The sequence below is a fragment of the Solanum pennellii genome, chromosome 7 (assembly GCF_001406875.1).
Source record: "Solanum pennellii chromosome 7, SPENNV200".
NCBI classification, from domain to species: domain Eukaryota; kingdom Viridiplantae; phylum Streptophyta; class Magnoliopsida; order Solanales; family Solanaceae; genus Solanum; species Solanum pennellii.
Window position 1 is genome coordinate 73,380,382 of NC_028643.1, and position 18,274 is coordinate 73,398,655.

General features: G+C 26.7%; 1 protein-coding gene across 1 annotated transcript; it reads left to right on the forward strand.

Annotated features, from left to right (window-relative positions):
- The first annotated feature begins 5,569 nt into the window (after positions 1 to 5,569).
- On the forward strand, positions 5,570 to 6,545 carry LOC107024115 (ethylene-responsive transcription factor 4). The gene has a single exon (XM_015225015.2). It carries the CDS (start codon positions 5,649 to 5,651, stop codon positions 6,324 to 6,326), a length of 678 nt encoding a protein of 225 aa, XP_015080501.1. The 5' UTR covers positions 5,570 to 5,648; the 3' UTR covers positions 6,327 to 6,545.
- Positions 6,546 to 18,274: the final 11,729 nt, after the last annotated feature.

Genomic DNA, 18,274 nt, shown 5'->3' on the forward strand with positions numbered 1-18,274 from the left:
TAAATACCTAGTAGTAGTGAGTTATTTGGAAAAAAAAAAAGAATTGCGACTTTAGTCCTTGCATTACTGTATAATTTTACTTTTAATCTTTTTTATACGTTTGATTATACATTTAACCTTTAATTATTTAAAATTTTGCGATTTTGATTCTTGAAGCTAAAGAAATTCAACTATTTAACCGAATGATTACTTAAATATATATAAAATAAAATAACTTGAATATTGGTGATTTTAAATCTTTGAAAAAATACGTTTATGAAAAAATAAAATATTAAATTTTTTAAAGAATAGAAATTATTAAAACACCATTGATAAGTTCACCTTAAGAAGCAGGTCCACCTACTAAACCCTTTCATATGTAAATATATTTGGTCTTAATTAGTAATCATTGAAAATGAAAAGAAGAACGAATTGTTGATGAATTAAAATAGAGCAATTATAGAAATAAATGGAGTCAATTTATATATTTTAGATAATCATTATAATTGTATATGCTCTAAAGATATATAAAAATATAATTTTAATTTATATACATATTCTTTAAGCATTTAGAACCACCAATACTTTATTTTATTATATACGTTTTTAAAAAGTATTTATGTTAAATAGTTAACTTGGACAAAAATGCATATTTAAAATAATTGACAATGAAATGCGCATAGTCAAATAGCACATGAACTAAAACTAGAATTATGCAATAAACAAGGACTAAAACTGTTGTTTTCTCATAAAAAGAATATGTATTTATTGTTAGTATATTCTATCTGCCCAACACTATTTCTCCATTATTGACAATTAATACAGAAAAATTATTAGTGTAATTATAGTTAAAAATCGTTGACAGTTAAATTAATAATAATTTTTTATTTCTTAATTTATTTGTTTCATTTCAATTTGAATCAATCATGTTTTCAATTTTAATTTGTAAAATTGTCTTCACTTCTATGATATGTTTATTAAATATAAGCTCAAACTGATTAAATTATCAAATAATTAAATATTAAAAAATATTGTCTTAACAATAGACTCTTAAGGTAACAAATTAACAATCACTATAACAATGATTTTTGTAATTAAAAATAATACAAAATATTATATAAGTAAAAAATTATACTACAATTGGTTCATACAATGAAACAATTTACATTTTAAACACTTTTGAGAATAATTTTGATAGTTATGTAAAAATTAATATATTAAAAAAGTTTTTAAAATTATAATCTAACAATAGGTCTTTAAATATTTGTATTGTTGTATGACATATAATAATTTATATATGTTTATTCTTGTCTTACAAAATATTACAAAGAAAAAATATTATTCATCAAATCAAAAAAACAATTAAATCATAATCAACAACAATGATTTTTTAGAATTCAAGAGAACAAAATATAAAAAAATGTTAAATAAAAGTAATTTTTTTTTCTAAATTTTGGCTTTAGATCACCCATTCCACTAAGACACCCTCAAATTTAAAATAAAAAAGAACAAAATTGTGAAAGTTTAGATAAAGTTAATAAATTGAATGAGGTTATCTGAGAGATCTAATGAAATCGGTGGTCACTATGCATGTTGTTACCTCCATTCCGTTTTCAAACATGCAATATTTAGCAAATACAGTTACCCTTATCCGTGAATATAATAAAAGAAAATGAAACTATTTGTTCAATCACAGAAAATTACAACTTTTTATTTAGTTTAATTTTTTATTTATTTTATATAAAATTTGTATTTATACGTAAAATTCTTAAATATAATATGAAATTATATTGAAAATGTGGAAACACTTATTTTCTAATTTTATTAACTTATATTTTTTATTGCAAATTATATTTCATATATTTTAGGAAAAGTAAGTTTAAACAATCAAATATTATTTGTAAAATTATGATTAAATACAACTCGGTTTTTTAGTCCAACTTCAATTGTTTCAAAATATAATAAAACAATATTCTTACAAATATGCTAATCTAAGACGATATTATGTCACTCTATTTTGAGATATTGATCTTTCCAGGAAAAAAAATTAATTCTGGAAAAAATTTATTCATATCGAGTATTTACATTAAATTTTATTATTATTATGTGATTTAATGAAGTAAAACACATGTTAATTAATTAAGATTGAATAAAATAAATTGTAACATTAAACACATAACATGTATATATTAAATTGATATGAACATTCAATATAGATAAGTTTCACCCTTTCTAACTATATTAGTTGATTTGAGTGATTTTGCTACTTTTAGAGGTTACAAATCATATTTAGAAAAAGTACCCTCATATATTAAATATTTTTTTTGCCAGAACGTGATCAAAGAATGAGATTCCATTTTTAAAAAAATTAAATAAAGTGAATAATATTAGAATTTCATGAGAAAATTTTAATAACTTTAATTAATTGACTACATAATTTTTAATTTTTAATTTATTTTTTTTAAAAAAAACTTTCATTTTATTAGTGAAGATTCATTTCTCAAACATTTATTCAGTTTAAAATAAGGTTTTTGAGGAAATGACATATATATACAACTAATAACAATTAGCAATAAATAGTTCAACATTAATTAACATTTAATAGACAAATAAAAAATAAGCACAAAATGACTAAAATTAGTTAATGACATTTTTATAGTTTTTATTTTTTATTTTTCTTGTATAACCAAAATCACTCAAAAACAAAAATAACGGAAACATACAAAATTATATATACAATACATAACCACCTAAAAATGTAAATTATGAATTTTCATATATTTTTTATTCGTTATTTGATAATAAAAAATTAAACAGTATACTTGATGATATATAGAAGAATGGTGTGTTCATTCACTGAGTATTACTATACATTTATAGCTATGTTATCCCGTCCAATGTATACATATTAAAAAATTAAACACTTTATGTATTCATTTCACTCATACTATGTATACATTGCATTGATTTTTTTTTTTAATCAGGAAAATCATGTATGTATTGCATTCATGTATGCATATTCGTGTATTCATTCTCTTTAAAACTGTATACATTTCAAATTCTTCCTTCAGAAAATGAGGATTGCACATGAAATATAAAATGCTCAATGAAAAACACACAAGTTGAATCGAATAACGAGAAGAACTTATATGACTATAAAATTTAGAGTTATGGATGGAGAATCCACAAAATTAGAATCAGAATCCCCAATCTTATAAATAATTCTAGGATAAGTTTCTTAAACATGACAATTGATACCCATAATTAATTACTATTACCTAATTTTTTACCTATATTAGATATAACCTTCAATTTCAAATTAAAACATAAAAAAAATCAAATGACAATACAAAAGGGGTCAAACTCAAACATAAGCTAACAAGTAAAGAAATTGATGGGTAAATATCAACAAACCATCAAGAATTTGAAAGAGAAAGAGAAAAAATAAACTATGAATGAATGTTTTTATAGAATTCAATATGTAAAACTAATAAACAAGAAAATAAATCATCTTTTATTCAAAGTAATGACGAAGATAATCAATAAAGAAACATGACTTAAAAGAATCATATATATATGACATAGAAGAGAAAAAAAATAGAGAAAAAACCACTTCCCAATAAAAAAGAATATCATGCTACCACCTTTTAAAATTATCAAATTAATTTAAAAAAACTTCTTATTATGTGAGCTATTAATGACAAAATTTAATTTTAAATTTTTTTTATCAATAAAATAAAAGAATGCTATGTGTTGCCAATTAGTAAAATGGAATGTCATGCTATGCCCTTTTTTCGTTTAGAATAGGACTTATTAATTGTGTTTGGGAAAAGCCCATATACGGTAAACTACATCCTCGAACCCAACAAATCATGTAAATGGCTCATCGACCCGTAGTTTGCCAAAGTCCAATATTTTCACCCTTTCTTTTTAGGAAAAATTACTTTGATAAATATTTTTTAATAAGTAATTACTTATTTAAGTAATATTTTTATTTATCATTATTTATAGCAACACATAATAATATTATGATAAATATGCCATATATATTACAATTGAAGACTACAAATCACATAAATTTTACGATTCTGAATTATAAACATTATTTTCAATTCAGAAAAAACGCAAAACTTACACGGATAATCTATCAATAATTAAAATTTATATATATTTCATCCTTTTCAATTTTACTACTTTAGAATAGTTAGAGTTGATTTGTTTTTATTGGTAAAGGAGGAGATGTCAAGTGAAGTGCATAACGAGTCAGAATGTATAATATAATTCAACTAACACAACAACAACAGCTGTTTACTTCACTATGAATTAATAAAAAACAAATAGAAACAAGAGTTTACTTTGTCAAGCCGCATAGAGACATGAGGGGCCTTCTTTAAAAAAGACGCGTAGTGCGCGGAAAACGGACGCGTGTCATCCATCGAAAAAAATTGATACGATCTATCTAATTCAATTTCAAAAGTTAATTAAAGAAAAATTATTTAAATTTATATAAAATAATAATTTTTTCTTTTACGATTTGTACAGATTTACTTCTTTTATCTTATTTTATGTTTGTACTTTTTTTCTTTTAGTGAAAATAATAATAATATTTATATATAATTAAAAAATATTATTTTAACTGTCAAAAAATTTAAAAATATTTTCGATACTTTCTTATCTAAAATTATTCTTATATTAGGACAGCTGTGTATTATTTGATTAGTTAGCGGCGATTGGCACGTGAAATATGGCGCTGCCGTATATGTATTTTTATAATATGCTGTACTAGACGCTCTCTTTTTGAACTGGTCGTCATCTAATCCCCACTTTACAAAACAAATTTACTCTCTTACCCTTTTGCATTTGTCATCCACGCTCCAATAATTATTCATTTTTTCACCAAAAGAAAACACAGTAAATGTTTTATCTAAATCTTTATTTTACCTATCCATAATTTCTTTTAACAATATTAGGTGTCAAATATAGCACAAACAACTTTTTTTAAATCATTCAACAATAATATTGTTATCTCATAAAGTAAGATTTGTTGACGTGCATATAATATTACTATTACTCCTATTACTTTATAGAAAAAAAAAAATTATTTATGATAAATTCTCAAAAAAACATATAAAAGCAAGTGCTTGTGTATCCAATAATACATCAAACGAAGTAAAAAAAATTTACCGACAAAATAACGGTAGTAATAATACAAAAGAGTAGGTTACACGTGTCCATGACAAGCGTGGAGTAGAAAATAAACAAAAGAGTAATAACACACCATCACCACAACAACAACATATAAACCTCACTCCTAATAAAACGGCCGTCTAAATTAAAAATTAAAAATTAAAAATATAAAATATAAATAAGAAAATCCAAAGCCGGCAGGGCCGGGCAATGAACAATCTCTAAACTTCATTTGTGTACGTAAACGCCCGCGTGCCACGTAACGCTCTCCATTTCTCAATTATTACACACACTCTACATACCCTGCTTGGGCGGCGCCTTCTCACCTCCAGTCAAAACCCTCGTTGACCGCGCCCTACTTTTTTTTTTTTTCATCTTTCTCTTTCTTCCAATTATATAAACCGCATACTCTTCATTCATATTTTATAACACTAATAATTCAAGAAATATTATCAGCACATACACAAAAAGAAGAAAAAATTATGGCTGTGAAAGATAAGGCTGTGAAAGGAGGTAATGTGAAAGTGAATCATGGAGTTAAGGAAGTTCACTACAGGGGTGTACGGAAGAGGCCATGGGGTCGTTACGCTGCTGAGATTCGTGACCCGGGTAAGAAGAGTCGGGTCTGGTTGGGTACTTTTGATACGGCGGAGGAAGCGGCTAAGGCTTACGATGCCGCTGCCAGAGAGTTTCGTGGACCTAAAGCGAAGACCAATTTCCCCTTCCCGGCGGAGATGAATAATATTAATAACAACAACAGTCAGAGCCCGTGCGGGAGCAGTACCGTGGAGTCATCCAGCGGAGAAACGGTTGTTCACGCGCCTAATACGTCACACGCGCCGCTGGAGCTGGATCTCACGCGCCGTCTTGGCGCCGCTGCTGAAGGTGGACGTGGAGGTGTCGGCTACCCGATCTTACACCAGCAGCCGACGGTGGCGGTTCTGCCGAACGGTCAGCCGGTTTTGTTGTTTGATTCCATGTGGAGACCGGGAGTTGTTAGCAGGCCGTATCAGGTTGTACCGGCGACGATGGAGTTTGCCGGTGTCGGTGCCGGAGTTGTTACTAGTGTGTCGGATTCGTCTTCCGTTGTGGAAGAGAAACATTATGGGAAAAAGGGACTAGATCTTGATCTTAACCTTGCGCCACCTATGGAAGTTTAAATTAATGACGACGATAATCTAATTTTGTGAGAGAGAGATTAAGAGAGTGACAGAGCTAATGGCTGATTTTTGTATATAAGTTTAAAAGAACTGATCGCTTTTTTTTACTGGCAGCTGAAACTTGTTGTTATGATGTTTCTCTTGCTGTTTCTACCATTTGTAACTCTAAATCCTTTTAATTAATGAGAAAATTCCATATTTTCTCCTTTCTATATTTCATATTCATTTTCATTAGCCTAACTTTCTTATCCAATTTCAACTACGTATTGTTATGAGTTTGTAATATTGAAGTTCATTTTCTCTAAGTTCTGAGATCTTTTAATTAATTAATTAATTGAAGGCGATTAATGATGGATAAGATTCCTCATTTCTCAGAGATTTCCAATTGCCGGCCAAATCTAGAATAAAATCAAAGAGTCGTAATCTATAGTATTTGTAAAATTGGAAAAATAATTCAACTTAGATCTAGATTCATTGTTTTTTGGTTGCAATGTCAAAGTAAATGTGATTCTTTTTTAGGTGGTGTTTGGCCAGATGTAAGACTGAGAAAAAAACTTAATAAATGCAAAAAAATACTTCCTTATTTTTCATTCTAAAGATATATGAAAGCGCCGTTGTATAACAGGTGTCAATTCTGCTCCACAAATCCACCAACAAGAAATTAAAAAAAAAAACACAACTAATATGTTCATCTTAATATTAGCTGAAAAATAGTCAAAAAAAATCAGTCCAAATAAAAGTTGGATCTGTAGAAAATAAATAAATAGTATTATTAAAAGTGATTAATAATTAGTTTATAATAAATGACCGACGAGGCAGAAGAGTATATTGCGCCCCTATCCGAATATGAATAGGGGGAATTCCGTGTGGGAAGGGTACATGTCGTGTTAAAGTTGGACGGCACGTGTACTATTTGTGCCTGCCGTCCATCTTTTTTTCTTTATTTTTTTAATTTTAAAAAAAAAAGAGAATAATTTGGTGGGGGAGAGGATAATTACTCTTCGTTCGATATTATTTGTAATGTTTCTCTTTTTAAAAATTAATTTTAAATTTGATATTTAAATAAAAATATTAAATATATTAAATTTATATAAAAAGTACTATAAATTATAATTTTTTATATATTAATATGATAAAAAATTCATTTTAAAATATTAATCAAAATTTTTATAATTTAATTCTAAAAATAGAAACATAATAATGGAGGGAAAGAAGTATTTGGTAAGAAGCAAGAAAGAAGCAGCAGACAGCGGGATTATAGGTCCCACCTTCTTGGACTTTGTAACTCTGTCGGCTAGGCCCCACTTCCTTCGCCGCCGGAATTTCTGCTATTACATTATAAAAAATAATAGAAAACTTTTTTCTTTTTCGTTTTCCTCTTATTATTATATCGGTGCGCCATGCGGCGGCCATCAAGGGTTATTTTTATTTTTAATTTTTTTTAGTAGAACTTAAGATTTCAAATAATTAGCTGGACAGTAAAAAAAATATGGCTGGTGAGGAAATATTTATTCGTGATTTTTTAGTTTTATATTAGTTTGATCGTTTATTAGATACGTTGTTTCATTGTTGTAATAAATAATAAAAATTTTATTTTATTTTTAATTAAATAATTTATATTTTTACTATTTATTTTTAATTGTTATGTTGAGTTTTTTAGAAATTAATTTAACTAATTTTTAATGTTAAATTAGATTATATTAATTTAATATTTTAAATAAAAAATTAAATATTCAAAAAATTATACAAAAATTAGAATTTTTTTATATTCAGTATGCTGAAAAAAACCCGATAAAGTATTAGTCAAAATAATTATTTTTTCTGACTAAAAAAAACACTATAACAATTAAAAATAGACAAAGATTAAAGTTACATAAGGTTGTAAAACTTATGTTAAACTACACGTTTAGAAAAAAAAAGATTTTTAAAAAAAATTCATACTCACTCAAATGTCATTATATAAATTGGGAAAAAGGAAGTATTATCTTTTGATAACTCTTGTCAAAATCATTATCTTGAATTTTTATTATTATTTCCTCTTCATCTCTCAAATTTTATAAATTTAGACGAAATTGACATGACAAACTTAATGACGTGAAATTATTACTCTCTTTATCTGCCCCATGCCTAATATTACTCTTATTAGTAGTTAATATTGTTTCTTCCCTTCATATTTTGTGGGTTTTTCTTTAATTATATTGAGAAATATGTGTTATCCTGCAAATAAAATCATACATTAAATTATTATATGAATTTGATAAACTATTTATTTTGTCATCCAGCCGTTTGGACAAACACATAAAGAGAAACATGTAGGTGTTGTATCCATAAAACACATAAATATGATAATGACACAATGATTCTCCAAGTAATAAGTCCATGATTATTAACGATGGCCATATTAACTCTGAATTATGAATTGTTGGATGCTAGTAATTTTATATAGTTGCTAAATGGCTAAATATTTGGTCAAATTTTTTAAAAATAATATATTATTTTAATGTTAAAATATATCTAATTTCTTTTTTTAATTTAAATGTATTAAAATTAAAAAAGTAAAAATATTTAAAAAACAAAATAAGATAAATAAAATATTATTCTGATTGAATTATCTCACCAAAAAAGTTTTTTAAAAAAACATATTATTTATTATGTGATATCAAAAAGTATTAAGTTTAAAATTTGAATTCTACATTCATTTCTCCTTTTGAAATCCAACATAACATATTCGGTCGGCCAAAAAATGCTTTTTGCAAAATTCGAAGTTCTTGAAGGAAAACTTGTCACCACTAGTATTTCTTACTACGTCTCAAATCAATTACTAATATTTCAATATTTATGTAAACTATTTTTTTTGAAGTTCAACTATAATTTAAATTTAAATATCTCAAAACATAGTAGAAATATGATTGCAATCTTTTTTAGGAAAAATATCAAATATATCGCGAATCATTGTAAATGATACAAAGATCTTCGTTATATTTTTGGGATAATAATGTCTCTATCATTTTAATACTAAATCACATATATCTTTATATTAACAAAAATACACGTATCATGATCTGATATTTATCAACAAATAAGATTATACGCATTATGACGAAGGATATATATATTTTAGTTTTTTAGTAGTGAAATTTCATTTTTAACTTTAGCAATTTCTAGAAACTTATTTTTTTAATCTAGATATAAAACGTGTGAGAACACGCGCGTTCATGTGCGTGTGAGGAAGGAAGTGAGGGGTAGGGACAAAAAGAGGTACAACTAAGCACGTGGGAGGCGTGGGGGCATAACGGCGACGTGTCGGCACAATCGAGATTCATCGCCGCCTCGCCACCTTTGGTTTTCTGCATAAATGAACGCCGTATGTGGGTCCTGCACCTGGGCCCAACTGTAAAAGCCAGTTTTGTTCGCCTCCTTTATACCGCAGAGCTTTTGTGTTTCGAACGAATTTAATAACTTTTTTATCATATTATTATATTAAAAAATTAAATAAATATATATACTTTTAACTTAGAATTGTGAGTATGAATCGTTTTTTCATAATTAAAAATTAAAAATTCTCAAATTCTTAATTTTAACTCTATTTATAAATTTATTAATTAATTTTGCTTGAAGATTCACAAGCTAATATACATATATATTTATTAAGTTTTTTCTAAATACAAATACATAATTTGTAAAAAAAACGAACCCACACGAATCTCCATCTAGCTTTATTTTTATTTTTAATGTTAATTACTCGTAACGATAAAATATAAAAGGCATAATACATAAATATGCCCTTTAACTTAACTTCAAATTACATTTATGTTCTTCAATTTTGGGTGTGCATAAGTTTGCACTTAAACTTGTATAAAGTTGAAAAAATAGACACCAATGACCTACATATCATTTTTTGTTCTACGTGTATTGTGTCATGTAGGACTCATGTGTTTATTTATTTCAAAGTTGGATAGTTAAGGTGACTGTTTATGCAATTGGAGGTCAAAATTAAAATTTAAAGCCAAGTTTAGTGTCCAATATATATATTATGTCAATATAAGAATATCATTATATATGTATTAATTTAAATGATAATAAATATTGATAAATTTTAAAAGCAAAACGTGATAAGTAAAAAGCTGATTATGAAATTATAAATTTATATAATTGAATATTTCTTTTTTTGATCAGAATGATATTTTCCGTGTTATTTCATTTTCAAAAATATTTTTGCCATTTTAAATTTAATATCTTTCAATTAAAAAAAAAAGAAAAATCTATTTAAATTTAATTTTTTTTAAAAAAAAATGGGATGTACATACCTAGGTAGGGCGGTGGGGGTTAAATGAGAGAATATCGTGTTTAGTGGCACGTGTCACATGACAGTGCCATTAAAAAGACTGTCATTTGCATTCAGTAAAGGGGCGGCTACTGTTGCTCACACACCTCCTTTTCTTTCATTTCAAACTATAGTAGTAGTGTCAGATGTATAAATATGTTGCTTTAATTTTTGACTACTTTATTATATACTCCATTTCAATCAAATAAAGTACTCCCCATCCCCTATTTAGTTTTATCATATTTTATATTTTTAAAGTTAAATATAAAAATTTTATACAATATTTTTTCAATGATATTAATATTTAAAAATTATAATGTTTAATATTTTTTTGAATATCTAATTTTTTTACAAAAATATCGAATTAGTATAAGCTAATTTAAATTTAAAAATTATTTAAATTGGATTTGAAAAACGTAACATGACAAATAAAAATAAATGAATGGAGTAATACTCTATCAGCAATTGTCTTTCACACTAAATCAGAGGTTTCAGGTTTGAGTCCTGAATATGAAAAAAAAATTCTTTTGGAGCGTCACTCTTGAATGGACCTTATAGAGCGCGATTTGAATTTGCTGAAATTTAATATCGACTCGAAACATCGAGTGGGAAACCAAAAAAAACACTCTTAGTCTCATATTATTGTGATGGTTGGATAATAACGAATCGTAATTAGGATTTTTCAATAGATATTCACTAGTCTTTTATGTAAATTACAAGTTCTTTAATTTCTATGATTAGGATAGGTTTTGCTTTGTATTAAAACTATATTGTCTACATTATCAGACTATAAATAAATCATATTTCGGTAGCCTTGGTCATGCGAGAAACTAACGACTGACCATTTTCTCTATTCTAATTGTCACTTATTTTTAACATTTACAGGATCGTCTTAACCTTTAGTTCACTAATGCTATCGTTTGGAGCTCTATTTTAGAAAAAACAATTACCTATGCATGTTATCTTTTTTAAAAAAATTATATGTAATATGAGTTCTATGATATTTACTAAGGAAATTGTATTTGAGATGAATATAAATCTGAACTTCGATTTCTTATTATTTATTGGTAAATAAATTTCACGTGTTTCATTTCTATCATGTTTTTGATAGGTGAAGTGATAAAGAGGATAAGCACTAAAGTTGGGTTAATGGATACTCAAATTGGATGGACCGGATTTTATATAAATGGGTTGGTAAAATAAAAATATGAAGCAAGATTTTAATTATATTAAGAATATATTCACGTAGGAGCCAGGCATAAGCATCATATATAACATAATAAAAATTGTGACATAATATTTAACTGTCAAGTTGAATAGCAAGGATAAATATATAAATACATAAAAAGCTAAACTTCAAAAATTAATTTACTAGTCAAACTTTTCAGAGAAATATATCGAAGTTTGTTGAAATTTGTGACTATCTCATTTAAAAGATTAAAATATTAAAACTAAAATTCTTTTTCATTTAGATGGCGATGAGATTCCAATCCTAGAACCTCTGCTTGGGTTGATATCATGTCGAAGTGAGTGACTATTCATCTAAAAAAAATAAATTAGTAATGAAAATGCACTTTTATTAATTAATCATATTCTCAACACAGTCATTTATTATCCGAGCTTAATGCAAAAATGCCTTGAAACTTCTTGCTTTCAAATTATCTGAAATTAAGGTAAACTTTAGCCACTTCATTATCTTGGTTCTCTTAGCCCATATTCGACCACCTAGTAATGGGCCTGGTTTAACAGCAACCAGGCCCAATATAATACCTATCCATATTTGGGCTTGGACTTTGATACGTGTTTACCCTGAAGTCCCATGCAATATTTTCTAGACATTTGCATGGGGCTCCAGAGTAAACACGTATGGGGTGTGCATACGTCAACCCCCATACATGATTTTCCGACTTTGTGAATACCTGTATATTTTGGGTAAAGAATCGACCTGGTCCGGTGAGGAGACATCCCTTTTCCCGAAGTTACAACACCAATTTTTTCACTCATTTTTTTTTTGGTAATTAAATAATTGTATTAACTACCAAATACATTCATTTTGTTTTCAAAATAAGTTCTATATATAATACCATTACAAAATTTATTAAGGGAAACAAATCTGTCTGGTTACTAGAGGAATCAATTGTAACAGGATTGGTCCTTAGCTTCAAGTTGATTTACTTGTTACTAAGACAATTAGATATTTTTATCAAGAAAAAGAAATAATGTGATGTACTATAAACATAAATGTACACGTTTTTTTTTTTTTTTGAAACAAGAATGTACAAGTGATGGTCTAATTATTAATGTTATTTTAATTTCATTTATAGATGAAAAGAAAATTCTACATATAGTAAAAATAAAATGTCAAGGTTTGCCCCACAATTATACATAAGTAATGATGAAAGGGTGTTAGTTATGTTCAACCTAATTTACAAGTTGGATTCACGTAATTAGGGTAGGCAAGTAGAGATAGATTTAGAATTTTCAGTAAAAGAATTTTAAATGTACTTCTAAAGATTAATATTTTAAATCTCAAGAAAAATTTTGAATTTCCTAATTCACTAGGCCAATATCTAGGTAGTCTTGTATTCAAGAGATTCAAAATCAATATATATACAAAATATATTTTTTTAATCGTGTATAGACAATGTAGTTTTTGTCGAAGGGGTTTGGTTTAGATCTCTACGTATGTTAAAGGATGATCAGTCGAACATTCTTTGGTAGAAAATTATAAAGTCTATATATATATATATAGGTAAACTATATAGGCCTAGTTATATGTAAAAATTCTAGAACACTAGCTTTAGAAATTTTACTAACTTCACCATATATAGCTCTAGGTAAACATTTCTTGTCTAATATTTTGCATACACCACCACTATACATGAGAAAACAAGTGTGAAAACTAAGGCAAACTCATGTAAGGAATATTATTGAGCAATGCCCCAACACAAATTAAAAAGTTACTTGAGTGGTATAGTATGGGCCTATTGTCCCATTATTAGCATAGCATAGAATTCATTTCATAAAACCAACAAAAGAGAATGAACATATCTATAGGGAAGTGAATATGTATATGGGTGAGTAGGTCATAGAAAATATGGCATGTGGGGGACCTCTTCATGAATTAGAAAGCATAGGTCACTTCTAGTGTTAGGCTGGCTTTTCCCCACTTCACATACCATTTCTTGTGAATCTATGACAACAATATATCATTCACCTAACCCTAGCAAGAATATTGGCAAGCAAACTCTACCCCATATGGATATAGATAGACTGAATTATAGTCTTTAATGCCCTACCTTCCTTGCTGTATTAGTACCCTCCTAGGAAACATACAATATGAACATATATACAATGTGCAATCATATATGCAATACCACCTTGTTTACTCATGCCATGTTTGGTACTTTTACTTGTAATAATCGTGGTGCGTGAATCATTTTGTGCATATATATTCATGAATTGATTTCACGAGATATTTACTATTTATTATTTATTATTTACTATTTTTTTACATGCACATATAACAAGTAACTTTCTGTCTATCATAACTTAAACATATAAAAAGAAATTACTCAATATTTTTTATTTGTATTGAAATTTGAACATGAAATTAGAAAATTTTCAATTTAGTTCATTAACTATTAACCACACCCTTAAGTGCCAAATGTCATGTTTATTATTACTCCACTTGTCCTTAACTATGGTGAGAGCATGTGCATAGTTAGGTCAAGTTTCAAGATTTCATCCAAGAACCTAATAATATATCTCCCTCCTAGTAGCTTAATTATAGAGAGAAAAATAAAAAAAGATAGCTAGCTAGGTCTGGGTAATTGAACTTAATTAGGGGTTTTGGCCTTAAATTAGCTACAAAAAAATTGTAGTAAATTAGAGTGTTTTTGGTATGGCTGAGTTCACTTTCTATGGCAAAAAGTATTTTCTAGAAAATTTCTTATATTATGAGTTGGAGAAGTTAGATACTATTATTTAATAGGAAAAATTACGCAACAAAGTAAACTTATATTATTTAATTTGTTATAATTATCAATCGCGACTAACATTATACATTAATTACGCGGACTGACTTCAAATTTGTATAATTAGTCATTTTGTATATGTATAATTCGTCAGAATATACAAATAGATATGTATAATATACAATTATTTAACTTAAATATATATACAATTCAGCTCTCTCCCACTGTCTGTCCTCTTTGGCTCGCATCTCTCCTCCCTCTCCCAATCTCGCTTGCTCTATATACAAATGTATATGTATATTATACAATTATATACATATACAATTCACCTCTCTCGCTCACCTCTCTCCTCCCACTCTCGATCTCGCTCGCCTCTCTCCTCCTTCTCCCAATCTCGAGCGCCTCTCTCCTCCCTCTCCCAATCTCTCTCGTCATATATACAAATACATATGTATAATATACAATTATCTAACCAATATACAATTCACCTTTCTCCTACTCTTTTCCCCCTCTCTCTCGCCTCTCTCCTCTCTCTCCCTGTCTCGCTCGCCTCTCTCCTTCATATAACATGTAGTTACTAAATTGTAATTATCAAACTATAGCTATGGAGAGTGATTAATTATTTTCAATTGGCTATATGTGAAAGTTTCCCTTATTAATATTTATTATTATAGTTAATATTCAATGTATAATTGCACAAAATATTTTGGAGATTATATAAAGATAAAAGATAATTATAAGGAGATGATCTTACCAAAGACAGTTTTTCTCTCTTGAGGGAAATTATTTTTAATTTTTATTAACCAAACATAAAAAAAAATTACGTCGTAAAAATATATTCTTCTAAAATGACTTCACTGATATCGACCACACCACCTCGAATAAATTTTTCATTTTTTTTATTAGATTGACCTAAATTTTTTAATGTTTTTTTTAAGAAGAAGCTTTTTCTTAAAAATTAAAGAATATGACTTTCGTTTATATAAAGTAAAAAATACAAAATGCTTCGGGTTAACTCGAATGATATTTATATTAGTTATGTCGTCCCATCCTTCAACATACGTTTTATCTTCACTCCATTCTCATCATCTATAACACTATTCTCACGAGTCACATCGATCTCTCATAGTATTTATCTATATTAAATATAAATATTTTTTAAAAAAATTATAATGAGAAAATAAGCTCTATTTTGTATCCATTTCTTCTTTTACCACTTCTCAATATAATTTTTTTTACCACTTATGTTCTCTAAGTCACCACCATCTGTGATGGTGACAAAAATGAGAAATAATATGTTTGTCTAAAACCCGCTATACCTCAAACTTTGTGCATTAATAATATAGTTTTCTTTTTATTATTATATATTAAATTAACCTACTACAACAATTAAAAGTTTATTGCACCCAACAATTAAAAAAAAAGCATTTTTCTTTCTCATGAAGAATATACCAATCCTAAGGATTCGTAGGATTAATTGTGGATCCAAGACAATTAAAAAAAAAGCATTTTTCTTTCTCATGATGTCATATGAAAATAAAAATTTACTATCACTATGAAATAAATATGAAAAAAACCGCACACACAACGAATCAATTATGTTCACCAAAAAGGGTTTTAAGGAGTTTTATTCTTTCTTTCTAATCAGATGTTTATAGTTTGAGTTTTTTGTGAATATAAATATTAATTTTGGTTCAGAGTTTTCTGTAAATAAATTGTCAAAGTAAACTATTTATTCCAATATGAGTTGTTCAGGTAAATTTAAATATAATCAAATTTTAATATAACACCAAATGAAAAAATAAAAAATTCAAAGATATTTATTGCAACTAAAGATTAATTTTGTTGAAAGAACTCAACCCTTCTCCATTTTTTCAAAATTATTTTATCCAAAATTAATTTTAAAAAAAACTCGGAAGTTGTTTCCACACAAAACAAAAAATACCAAAAAAACAAAACAATAATATAAAAAGATGTCATGATGATACCCATAGGATCCAAAATAACAAGAATACAAACTATATTCCATCATAAAGTTCTCAAAATATCCTATTTTCTGTACAATCTGCATGGATGCCACATGTCTCACCTTCAAGCTTTGATACGCCACCGCAACTTTAATTAATTTGTCTCATAATTACTCTCATAGTTTTAAGGCCTGTACACTAGCGGAATTAAAATTTTCATTTCGGAAATTCGAAAAATAAAAATATAAATGTGTAAATAAATTTTTTGAAATGGATCTTTGAATTTTTTTGGATTTAAAAGCATATTTTTAACACGTTTTTAAAATAAAAAGTACTTGAAAAACAAAACTGAGAAATTTAAACATGTGGTGTGCAACTTAACATTCAGGGGTCTTACCATTGAGTCATCTATTTTTATTTGTTATTGAAGGTGTTCAAAATATACGCATCTACAGAAATACAGAAAATTTACTTTATATATATTGTGTATTTTTTTACGGAGAATGTTCGGGTGAACATCCTGAACCCAAAATGGGTCCGTCCCTGCCTCTATATCAAAAATATTTTTTCCATTTTAACTTCTCTATTTATGTCTCAAAAGAGTTAAATTGCTTCTCAATTTTCCAAACTCAACCAAAAAATAAAAGTGAAAATGAACACCTATTTATATATATTGTTAATTACTCTTTGTCCTTATACTAAATAATTGTTTTTCAGTTTATACAAATAATTGATAAATTAGTTGATTTTATTATTCTTTTCCTACAGTAATTAATTGATTTTATTATTATTATTATTTTCTTATAGATTAGTTTCTTTTAAAAAATATTTTAATTTCTAAAAGTATATAAATTATAGATATAAAATTTAAAAAAATATGTTATTCTTTATTTCTATTTTGTATATCGTCATTTTATTTTTATATTTTTTGAAATTTTCATTTATTGAAACCCAGTTTCTAACAAATAAACATACATAATTTATTTAATTATATGTTACCATTTTAAATTTAAGAAATATCAGTAGATTATCATTTCAATAAATCAAGTTCTCAACAAAAGCATAAATATTTTATTTAATTATTCACATTTCTTATTTTCAAACACATAAGCATAAGTAATTTATTTAATTATACATCACTATTTTAGATTTCACATTAAAGGTAAGTAAACTATCATTCTCTCATTTCTCTTTGAAGTTAAATTTTCGATAAATAAACATAAATATTATATTTTAATTAATTAAATTAATCAATAATTATAAATGAATTATTCAATTATCTTATATTTATTAAATTTACATTTTTAAAACTAATAATTTTTCAGAACTAAAATAGAAAAGATGTGCTGTTTATTAATTTTGTAAAATAACAAATATTTAATATAAGTAAATACGATATATACATATATCAACGAATAATGTAGACATGTGAAACAAATATTTTATGAAAGCAAAAACTTTTTAGCAATATCATGGAATATCTCACTAATAGAAAATATCACACGAATTATATCGATACTCCTTTTTCAGCAACTGCACGGAATTGTACGAAGTTCAAGAATTTTATCTAAACAAAGCAATTAACAAATCCACATCTTATTTCTTCAAAAAATACTATAAATAGCATTGACGAAAATCCCATTAATTATTCCGTTAGAAAAGAGGTCAAATTATACAAAC